Source organism: Chionomys nivalis, chromosome X (assembly GCF_950005125.1).
Source record: "Chionomys nivalis chromosome X, mChiNiv1.1, whole genome shotgun sequence".
NCBI classification, from domain to species: domain Eukaryota; kingdom Metazoa; phylum Chordata; class Mammalia; order Rodentia; family Cricetidae; genus Chionomys; species Chionomys nivalis.
In genome coordinates, this window is record NC_080112.1 from 48761627 (window position 1) to 48773967 (window position 12341).

The 12341-nt window shown below is 39.0% G+C and overlaps 1 protein-coding gene across 1 annotated transcript; it reads right to left on the reverse strand.

Annotated features, from left to right (window-relative positions):
• Positions 1-7790: 7790 nt before the first annotated feature.
• Positions 7791-8981, reverse strand: LOC130868363 (melanoma-associated antigen B16-like). Its single transcript, XM_057760613.1, has 2 exons — positions 8808-8981; positions 7791-8717 (listed from the first exon to the last, which is right to left on the reverse strand). The coding sequence occupies exons 1-2, from the start codon at positions 8979-8981 to the stop codon at positions 7791-7793; spliced, it is 1101 nt and encodes a 366-aa protein (XP_057616596.1).
• Between the last annotated feature and the right edge of the window lie 3360 nt (positions 8982-12341).

Genomic DNA, 12341 nt, shown 5'->3' on the forward strand with positions numbered 1-12341 from the left:
CTCACTAATGAACATCAATGCAAAAATTCTCAATAAAATACTGGCAAAGCGAATCCAAGAACACATCCAAAAAATTATCCATTATGATCAAGTAGGCTGCATCCCAGAGAGGAGGGCTGGTTCAACATACGCAAATCTATCAATGTAATCCATCATGTAAATAAACTGAAAGAAAAAAAAACATGATCATTTCATTAGATTCTGAAAAAGCATTTGGCAAAATTCAACACCCCTTTATGATAATGGTCTTGGAGAGATTACAAGGTTCATAACTAAACATAATAAAAGCAATATACAGCAATCTGACAGGTAACATCAAATTAAATGGAGAGAAATTTAAAGCCATTCCACTAAAATCAGGAAGAAGACAAGGCTGTCTACTGTCTCCATATCTCATCAATATATGCTTGAAGTTCTAGCAATTACAATAAGACAGCATAAGAAGATCAAGGGGATTTGAATTGGAATGGAAGAAGTCAAACTTTCGTTATTTGTAGATGATATGATAGTGCAAATAAGTTACCACAAAAATTCTACCAAAGAACTCCTACAGCTGATAACACCTTTAGTAATGTGGCAGGATACAAGATCAACTCCAAAAAATCAGTTGCCCTCCTATACACAAAGAACCAAGAAGCAGAGAGTAAAATCAGAGAAACATCACCTTTCACGATAGCCACAAACAGCATAAAGTATCTTGGGGTAACACTAACCAAGAAAGTGAATAATCTATTTGACAAGAACTTTATGGCTTTGAAGAAGGAAATTGAAGAGGATACTAGAAATGGAGGGATCTCCCATGCTTTTGGATTGGCAGGATCAACATAGTAAAAATGGCAATTCTACCAAAAGCAATCTATAGATTCAATGCAATCCCCATCAAAATCCCAACAAAATTCTTCATAGATATTGAGAGAACAATAATCAACTTTATATGGAAAAACAAAAAACCCAGGATAGTCAAAATAATCCTATACAATAAAAGTACTGCCACAGGCATTACCATCCCTGACTTCAAAGTCTATTACAGAGCTACAGTAGTGAAAACATCTTGGTATTGGCATAAAAATAGATGTGTTAACCAATAGAATTGAATCAAAGACCTGGATATTAATCCACAAACCTATGAACACCTGATTTTCGACAAAGGAGCTAAATTATACAATGTAAGAAAAAAAAGCATCTTTAACAAATGGTTCTGGCATAACTGGATGTTAACATGTAGAAGAATGAAAATAGATCCATATCTATCCCCATGCACAAAACTCAAGTCAAAATGGATTAAAGACCTCAATATAAATCTGACCACACTTAACTTGATAGATGAGAAAGTGGGAATTAGTCTGCAACACTTGGGCACAGGAGCCCATTTCCTACATATAACCCCAGTAGCACAAACAATAAGAGCAACAATGAATAAATGGGACCTCCTGAAGGTGAGAAGCTTCTGTAATGCAGAGGACACTGTCCTTAAGACAAAAAGGCAACCTACTGAGTGGGAGAAGATCTTCACCGCCCCGCATTAGACAAAGGTCTGATCTCCAAAATATATAAAGAACTCAAGAAACTAGTCATTAAAATTCTAATTAACCCAATTAAAAAATGGAGTACTGAACTGAACAGAGACTTCTCAACAGAAGAAGTTCAAATGGCCAAAAGACACTTAAAATAATGCTCAACCTCCTTAGTGATCAGGGAAATGCAAATCAAAACAACTTTGAGATACCACCTTACACCTGTCAGAATGACTAAAATCAAAAACACCAATGATAGCCAATGCTGGAGAGGATGTGGAGTAAGGGGAATACTCATCCATTGTTGGTGGGAATGCAAACTTGTGCAACTACTTTGGAAATCAGTGTGGCTGTTTCTCAGGAAACTGGGAGTCAACCTGCCTCAGGATCCAGCAATTCCACTCTTGAGAATATCCCCAAGAGATGCCCAATCATACTACAAAAACATTTGTTCAACTCTGTTCATAGCACCACTATTTGTAATAGCCAGAACCTAGAAACAACCTAGGTGTCCTTCAATAGAAAAATGGATAAAGTGTGGCACATATACACTTTAGAGTTCTACTCAGCGGTAAAAGACAATGACATCTTGAATTTTGCATGCAAATGGATGGGAATAGAAGACACTATTCTGAGTGAGGTAACCCAGACTCAAAAAGATGAATATGGTATGTACTCACTCATAAGTGGATTCTAGCCATAAACAAAGGACATTAAGCCTATAATTTGTGATTCTAGAGAAGCTAAATAAGAAGGTGAACCCAAAGAAAAACATATTTATCCTGCTGGATATTGGAAGTAGACAAGATAGCCGGGGAAAAGTTGGGAGCATGGGAGTGGGGGTGGGGTGGAGAGAAGGGGAGATGGGCAGAGAGAAGGGAGAAGGGGAGGATTGGGGGGAGTTTGGGGGAATGTGATGGTTGAGATGGAGGAAGGGTGGATATGGGAACAGGGAAGAAGATATTGTAATTAAGGGAGCCATTTTAGGGTTGGCAAGAGACTTGACTCTAGAGGGGTTCCCAGGTGTCGAAGGAGTTGTCCCCAGCTAGATCCTTTGGCAGCAGAGGGGAGGGTACCTGAACTGGCTTTTCCCATAGCCACTCTGATGAATATCATGCATATCACCATAGAACCTTCATCCAGTATTGGATGGAGATAGAGACAGAGACCCACGTTGGAGCACTGGACTGAGCACCCAAGATCCAAATGAGGAGCAGAAAGAGGGAGAACATGAGCAAGGCAGTCAGTACTGGGAGGGGCGCATCTACTCATGGAGACGGTGGGATTGATCTAATGGGAGCTCACTGAGGCCGACTGGACTGGGACTGATGGAGCATGTGATCAAACTGGACTCTCTGAATGTGGCTGACAATGGAGGCTGACTGAGAAGCCAATGATAATGGTACTGGGTTTTGATTCTACTGCATGTACTGGCTTTTTGGGAGCCTAGTCTATTTGGGTGCACATATTCCTAGACCTGGATGAAGGCAGGAGGGCCTTGGACTTCCCACAGGGCAGGGCATTCTGATTTCTCTTAGGACTGGAGGAGGGGGAGTGGGAGTCGGGGGAATGGGAAGGAAATGGGAGGAAGTGAGGAGATGGGAATTTTTAATAAACAAATTTTTAAAAAATAGAGAAAGCTCACATTAGTGACTTAAGAGCACATTTGAAAGCTACAGAACAAAAAGAAGACTTACCCAGGAGGAGTAGAAGACAAGATATTTAAAAATTATATTAAAATATAACTTATTAACAAATTAATCAGTTAGCTAACATTATTAAAATATAAAATATCTACAAGGAATCTGTTTTTCTTCCTAGAACTTGAGAATATACAGTAATTAGAACCTTTGTACTCATTTGCTTAATCATTTTGATACTCTTTTCTCAGCTTTCACTTATATGAGTTTTCACTTCTAAGCACCCAAATAAAGGCATTCACTGATATATGTGTTGTATATTTGTTAAATAAAAAAATTCCTATATAATCCTACTGCAAATAGTAGTTTTCAAAATCCTGTCTTTTATCATTGATCACACAGAGTAATTGATTTCCCATGTATACGATATCTAGCAGTATATTTGGAAATTATTCTGATCATATACCATATCTGCCTGATGATGTTTATCAGAACTAAAATGTAATACAAAAGCGACCTTTTGCATGGACAGGGTATTGCTCTCAGTGGAGTTCTAAAGTAAGTAATGGAGCTCTCTGGCACACAGAAATGAAACAAAGAAACAAGACAAAACAAAACTAAAACAAAAAACAAGACAAGTTTATTGTAATACACTAAACAGTTGAATCTAGGCAAAACTTTCAGCCCCTTCAAGTCAGCTCTCTGAAACAATGATGCAGAGAACAGAACTAGGGTTTAATGGAGTCCACAGGAAATATGTTAGTGGTGTTTGATAACCCTTTTTCATCTAGTACTTCAGATTCAGGGTCCAGTTTATTACAACATGCAATGTGAGGATCTGCAATGAAAAATGAATCAGGATGCAGAAGACTGGATAGTAGTACAGAAATGGATCCAGAAGAATTAGTACCAGAGGTTCAGCCTCAGCCATTTCACATGCCAAGCTTTGAATATTATGCTTTTCATGTGAGAGGAAACCTGCAAAGTTCTTACATGGTTTGAGTTGAAAATGTCACTTACTGTTGTTTTGAGTATTTGTCTCATGACATTCTTTTGAAACGTTCTGCAACCATTCAGAAGTGAGACCAGGCATGCAGAAGTAGAGCCCATATTTAGGGTACAGTATGGAAGTGGTACTGGCATGATGCTCAGCTTTCTGGTCAGCCATAATGTAAACAGTAGCTGCCTTGTTTTCCTGCCACCATGGAGGAACTCCACCAGGTCATTCTCACTACAGTAGACTGAAATCTTGCTTCTGTCATATATATTCTGTCAAACTGTTGAAAAAAAGCTAATATAAGAGTTATCATATAAGACTACCTATAAGAGGGCATTGTGAAAGCATCAGTCAGAGTGCTTGGTATACTAGAGACATTTAGTTAATTGTAGGTATTACAATAATTGTCCTGACATGTGACTCTATGTGTCTATCTTATGTAAATTTTAAAATAATCACATATCCCACAGAACAATGAAGTTCTCTAAGAAATGGAACTTCATGAAGAACTTTGGAGGCAGAGACAGACAGTTCTCTATGAGCTCAAGGCCAGCCTAGTCTACAAAGTGAGTTCCAGGACAGTCAGATCCCTTACACAGAGAAACCCTGCCTCCAAGACAAGGAAAAAGAAACAAAGAAACACACTCCTCATGGAAAATAAAATAAAATAAAATAAAATAAAATAGGCTTTATATAAAGTAGACCACTACTTAAGTAAATCCCACTAATTTTCCCCAGGGAGATGTTATTCTTTAAAAATAGGGACGTGTATTTATTTTCTTTTTTTATTTCCGTAATTTTAAGTGATGTAAAACGGCCTCATATTTTGACAAGGACCAACTCCTCAAATTCATCTAAATCATCAATATTTTCACTGCTTATATCTTCATTAAAAAATTTAAGCATGTTACCCGAGCAGTGGTGGCACATGCCTTTAATTCCAGAACTTGGAAGGCAGAGGCAAGCAAGTCTCTCTGACTTTGAGGTCAGCCTGGTCTACAAGAGCTAGTTCCAGGAGAGACCCCAAAGCTACAGAGTAACCCTGTCTCAAAAAACCAAAAAAATTAAGCACATGTTAATATATACAATTCAAATTATACTAAAGATAATCTATTTAAAATATCTCCTAAATAAAGTACTTTCTTACATCACCAGCCCTGGACAATGAATGACACCCTAGTGGCTTCTGTGTTTCTTACTATTAACTATCAAAAAATGTCTTTAAGTTTATTTGCAAGTAAAGCCTTAGTTTATGATCCACATTCAACCATAGAGAAGTGGGGTCAGATATGGATACTTTCTACTTTCTCTATATGAAAATTGTGTTTATAACAAAATCATAAAGTAACCAGGAAAGAGCTTTGCATTAAACTTTTGGATGTCAGTTTTGAGGTGCACCACATACAGGTTAGTACACTCCAATTCGCTTCACCTCAAAATTCAACAGTTCTCTGTGAGCTCAAGGCCAGCCTAGTCTACAAAGTGAGTTCCAGGACAGTCAGATCCCTTACACAGAGAAACCCTGCCTCAAAGACAAAGAAAAAAGAAACAAAGACACATACTCCCCCTGCAAAATAAAGTAAAATAAAAGAGGCTTCATATAAAGTAGTCCACTACTTAAGTAAACCCCACTAATTTTCCCCTAGGAGATGCTATTCTTTAAAAATGGGGAGGTGTATTTATTTCTTTTTTCATTTCCATAATTTTAAGTGATGTAAAACGTCCTCCCATTTTCACAAGGACCAACTCCTCAAATTCATCTAAATCATGAATATTTTCACTGCTTATTGAAAGACCCCCACGAGAGACCCGCACCCCTGCTATATGGCCTGAATTTAGCCTGGTAGCTGTAACGCCATTTCGCAAGGCTTTCACACAAACAAGTATAGGTTCAGGGTGGGGTTAGTACTCTTAGGTTGCCAAACAGAGGTTGTCAAACATAATATCTGTGGTCAGACATCTGGCCCGGGAGGGGAACGGAAAATTCTAGGGAAAACTGCAAGTTCCCTAGGTGGAGTCGAGTCAGCCACTATCAGATCTCCATGTACCCAAGGGAGTTGTCCTCCAAGTGAACCCCTTGCCTTATTTGTACTGACCAATGGAATCCCTGTAACCATGCATCTGCTTCTGTGCCCTGCTTCTGCTATAAAAGGAACCCTCACCCAGTCTGTGGGCATGCAAGTCCTCCGAAAGACTTTGCCGCCCGCAGGTACCTGTGTCTACCTAATAAACCTCTTGCAGTTTGCATCCAACCCGTGGTCTCGGCCTGGTCTTTGGGTCCGGGGCTCTCCACCTGAGGGAAGGTCCCAATCTGGGGTCTTTCACTTATATCTTCATTAAAAAATTTAAGCATGTTACCCGAGCAGTGGTGGCACATGCCTTTAATTCCAGAACTCTGAAGGCAGAGGCAAGCAGGTCTTTGTGACATCGAGTTCAGCATGGTCTACAAGAGCTAGTTCCAGGACAGACCTCCAAAGCTACAGAGAAACCCTGTCTCAAAAATCCCAAAAAATTAAGCACATGTTAATATATACAATTCAAATTATACTAAAGATAATCTATTTAAAATATCTCCTAAATGAAGTACTTTCTTACATCACTGGCCCTGGGCAATGAAAGACAACCTAGTGGCTTCCATGTCTCTTACTATTAACTATCAAAAAATGTCTTTAAGTTTATTTGCAAGTAAAGCCTTAGTTTATGGCCCACATTCAACCATACAGAGGTGGGGTCAGATATGGACACTTTCTACTTTCTCTATATGAAAATTGTGTATATAACAAAATAATAAAGTAACCAGGAAAGAGCTTTGCATTAAACTTTTGGATGTCAGCTTTGAGGTGCACCACCATAGAGGTTAGTACACTCCAATTCGCTTTACCTCAAAATTCAACTTAAAATTAGCAATTTCAAGAATTTTATCTTACTGCAACCACAATTTTCTTTTTCAGTACATTTATACTTAACAGGGCCATAAGAATCACTTTATGTGTAAACCCTGTATTTCATTTATCTTCAATGTATTAGAAGACATACTATCATAATCAATATATTTATAAGAAAGAAACTACATGCATGCTGTTTAATGTAGCATCCTAGAAAATTAACATAGTAATTGGAAAATAATAGATGCTCAAATAAGTTTTGGTAATAAAAGAAACTGTAAATGTGTGGTAATATTTTCTTGAATTTTATTACTCATGGCAACTGTAAAGTAAAGCAACTCCACATATATCATGCAATTGTACTGGGAAATGGAATGTTACAAAGAAAAATTTAGCACAACACTGTTTGAAAGGTCGAAGTTTAGCAATGATTGTTATAGTACTCCACATAATTATACAGATACATTGGACTACTTCCCAGTTAGTTTTATACTATTGCAAAGCTCTTAGTATTGCATTTGTGAACTGCATAAAGTAGAGATTTTTGAAGCTCAAACAACAATGCTATTAGTACAATATTCAAACAGAAAGGTCAAACAGTGCAAGAAAACAATGTCAAGATACACAGACAAAACAGAATTATACAGACAATATTCTTCCTCCTCTCTATATCAAACTAGGACATACATTTTTTCCCTCAACTCTAAAAATTCTCTGAAAATTCTATAGGAGTAGTAAGTTATCTCTGATTCTACTACATACGAGGGAAACTGCAGCCCATGGCACTAGAACTTGCACGAGAACGAGAACTTAGGCCAGCACTGTCTGAAATCAAGGCAAGGGCTCTCTCTTCTTTTTCTATCAGAGCCTCTTGATACTGAGACTGGAAGGTAGCTGGGTGTGTCCCATAAACCTTTGCCACAAACTCTAACACTTTCATCTTACTAGTTTCAGCTCGAGCCCGGGGCCCCCACACATACTCATACCGCACAGGATCACTGTCCACTACTGGCTGGTACACCAGGTATTGCTCCTTCACAAACTCATTGGTTATCAGCTGCCTAGGTTCACCAAAGATGAAATTATTCACCCCAGCATAGATTCCCATTGGATTCAATGCTTCCCAAATCTCCTCTTCAGTGGCACGGTTGCCTTTCAGGAAGACTACCCCCAGGATGATTATCAGGAGACCAGTCTTAGGAAAACTATACTCATCACTACGCATCCCATCATAGGTGAGACCTAGTTTGATAAAGAGAGCGTAGACGTGGTTGACAGGATCTACTTCCTTCACACCTAGGCCAAAAACCATCTCCATGCGTTCAGCAGATCTCATGAGGATTTCATGAAAACGATTTTCATCTTCTCTGACAATGAGCCTCAATATATCAGTCTTGCTCATCATCTCTTTCATCTGATACTTGTACAGCATATAATTCACCAAGAAGTCAACTTTACTATCGACACTCATCACAGGTACATTCATGGTGGCTGGTTGACATGGTGGATTGACTGGAGAGCCCTGTTCTTGGTTACTAAGATCCACACCTGATTTTCTCAAAGAGTCACAGGGACTCTGAAGACCTCCAGAGGTACTAGGTGTCTCATCTGCAGGATCATTTTCGTTGCTAGCCATCAGAGAATAGGAGGAGTGACATGGCTCCTCCACATCCCTAGACACCTGTGGAATCTCTAGGCCCTGGCTCTTCTCACTAGACATAAGATGAGAGGAGGAACATGGTTCCTCCACATCCCTGGAGATGGTTGCAACCTGTAGGCCCTGGGTCCCTTCACAGGTCTGGCCCTTCAGACTACTAGCCATAAGATGAGAGGAGGTACAAGGCTCCTCCACATCCCTGCAGACTGCTGCAATCTGGCTGTGGGTCTTTTCACAGGTCTGGCCTTGGTCAGCTGCACATTCTGGATTCTTCTGAAGTTGAGACATGGTGACTGTGGTGAATAGAAGCAGATAAGTGTGCACACAGGGAGGCAGCAATCAGGAATCACTGTATGAAAGAGAAAGGGCGAATGTAAGGTAATCAGCTAGTAAAATCAATTCCAGTTACGGTGAATGGACTTCTGAAAATCATATTATAAAAGTTTGAAGGAAATAACTGGCAGGGGAAAATAAGAGACACACTGGGTGCTAGCCAACCCAACATGAAAGTTATCATGGTTCATACATACATACATGTTTAGCCCTGTAGTTCCTACTCCTTTTCTAAATGGAAAAAAAAAGTGCAAAATCTCCACAAGTATAATCATCATGGAAGCTAATGGGCTTAAACCACATTGTCTGTCATAAAAAAACTACCCCTCCAAAGGTGGGTATGAAGTCCTACTTGTAGCTGAGAAACTACAAGCATGCTACTACAGGCAACAGATAGCTGCTGTTACTGGAGAATCAGTTTTCTTTAAGGGTACAACATCTAGATAGGTTGACCATTATCCTACAGAGGGCCACACACTCAATACTACACGGCAGCACAAATAGTGCTTAGTGGCTTAAAAATGAAAGAGTGCAAAAAGTTGAATATGGAGAGAATGGAGTTGGATCTGGGAGGAACTAAGGGAAGGGGTGAATATGATCAAAATTTTATGAAATTTTCAAATAACAAAATAAAGCCTGTTCCCTTAAAACTAAAATTATATCTTCTATAAATTTAAGAGTAAAATTGGAAATTCCTACTTATCTGAAAATTCTCTGGGCCAATGGCAGAAACTAATTGGCACAGAATTTTTGTGTGGTGTGCTGATTGATCCCCTCAGTACTCAGGAGCCTCACTTAGAACCAAATAGGCTCATTTCTTCTCTTGGGAACTTAGGTATATCAGAAGATAACTACTTCTGCTCTCAGACCATAGTACATGAAGTGAACTGTTCATTCACTATCCTTATTTGAATTATCTCCAGGAACAGATAGAGTTTCAGGGCAGCTAATTTGTTAGCATTTCTATACTTGACTGTATGTATCACTCACTGTTCACTCAGGATACACACACACATCACAAATCTTCAGATCCATTCCTTTTCTTGAACTGATATTCCATTAAACTAACTACCTGTATCCCTGTGATCACAAAGGAGCAATTGAAAGGCATTCAATTCATCCATTTTCCCCCTACAATCGGTCAACTGTGGTGGGACAGAATTGTGTTGACACCACTCAGTTCTTGGGTTTATGTTCCTATCTGCCTCACTAATTGTCTTTTCTTTAAACAATGTAACAATCTGGGAATGACACAATTGGCTTAGAACAAAATATCACCATGTCTTAAATCATCAGAAACAGAAATTTACTATATATTACAGCCTGGCAGTCTTTCCCAGGGCCTGAACAGGCACACAGGGAAACTATGTAGGACTATGTTAATCCAGATATTCTGAGATACAAGATTCCTTTGGCTCTCTGTCAAGTGTTTTACTTGGAGAGCTGAATGGGCTACACTTTCTACATTTTGATTTCTACTTGTTCAATTCCCTACTAGAATAATTTCGTCTCAACTTACACAATTTCGGGGAACAGTATGAGAAATCTGTCTTCTAAAAACCAGCTTACCTCTGTGAAAACAGAAGATACATCTATTGGAGACCTATGCACTTGGAAGGGTAGATCCCTCAGCCTTCTTTGGTAGGATTTGGAAACTTTTATGCTACTTTATGAGATAGCAGTCCACAACAACAAAACTTTCTTCTTCCCAAAACACGAATTAGGAAGGGTTGGGATTCTTATCAATACCTATGGTACCCTAGACTAGCAACAGTATTAGAGTTTTTTCTCTTCTATCCTATTACATGTAATACCCTTGTAATATCCCTGTCTCAATCTGGATTCCTAGCAGCGCTCTTAACCTTGAGGCTATCATTGGAACAAATATATTTATTTTTGAGTCAGGAAAATGAAAAGAGGGTAATGAAACCCCAAGTATCTTTCTTCAAAAGTTCATAATTTGAAAATCTGAGTGGAACACATGCAGATAGCAAACACAGTAAAATGAATGTTCATCAATATTTATTCAATGTCTACATATCAGTTACTAGCACTGCATAAGACTCCTTGCCCTTGCTAGGCTATTATTTTTCTTATACTAACTACCCAACTATTGAGAACAAAGGAAAGTAAAAAGAGGGTCATGGATATGTACATTCCAGCATCCAAGTTCTAACATGATATAGGTGGATATTGTGGCGCATGTGTTGCCCCAATTGCTGACTCAGAATACGTACCTTAATCCTCGAAAGTAACTTCAAATCTTCCCTGTAATTTTCTGTCTTGACTGTTTTATATCAAAGGACACAGCTCCCTGAAAAAGAAAAGAAAGTGATGGCATAAAGGTTGTACATTGTGCATACCCCTTCTAGAGCCCTCCTAAGGCTAAACAAGGAGTCAGAGAAGAGCACCCTAGTAAGACTTTCTTCTGGAAAATTGAGTCCATGTGGCTTTCTATCCTTTCAAGGGAGATTCATTGAATACTCACATGGACTAGGTTTCATCGTCTAGAAGTTATAATCTCACTGCAAATTATCCTTCCAATTACAAAGTATCTTTCCACATAAGTGCCATGAAATTGTTGTCCTAGTTTGCTTCTCTGGGTGTTTTGATAAAATACTTACCAAAACCAACTTAGGAGGAAGCAGTTTATTTCACCACGCAGGATATAGCCTATCACTGAAGGAAGTCAGAGTAAGAACACAAGGCAAGAATCTGGAGGCTGGACCTGAAACACATTCCTTGGAAGAATGCTGCATACTTGCTTTCTTTCCCTGACCTTTGGGTAGTTTGACTGAGACTGTCTCCATGCCTTAGGCTCATATATTTCATTGCTTAGTCACCAGAGAGTGACATTTGAAAAGATTATAAAGCTTAGAAGGTGTGACCTTGTTCGAGAAAATGTCTATCGAACAGTCTATCTCTGCCTATGAATCAGGAGGCAGCTCTCAGCTACTCCAACACCTGCCTGCATGCTGCCATACTTTCCATCATGATGATAATGGATTAACCTTTGAAACTGTAAGCAAGCCCCACAGTAAACAATTTCTCTTATATGAATGCCTCGTCACGATGTCTCTTCACAATAATACAATAGTGACTAAGAAGCTGGCATCAGGGGATAGAGTATTATGACAGGCATGACCATGATACTTGTTGGCAGAATGTAGACTGTGAGGTGTTGGATTAGGAGATCAATTGAACACTTTAATGGAGGCTTACTTAATAGACCATACTAGTAGATGCATGGGAAAAAGAGATGCTTAGATCAATGTAAATGGCCAGTTTAAAGAGGTTTCAGAGAGGAAGACCAAA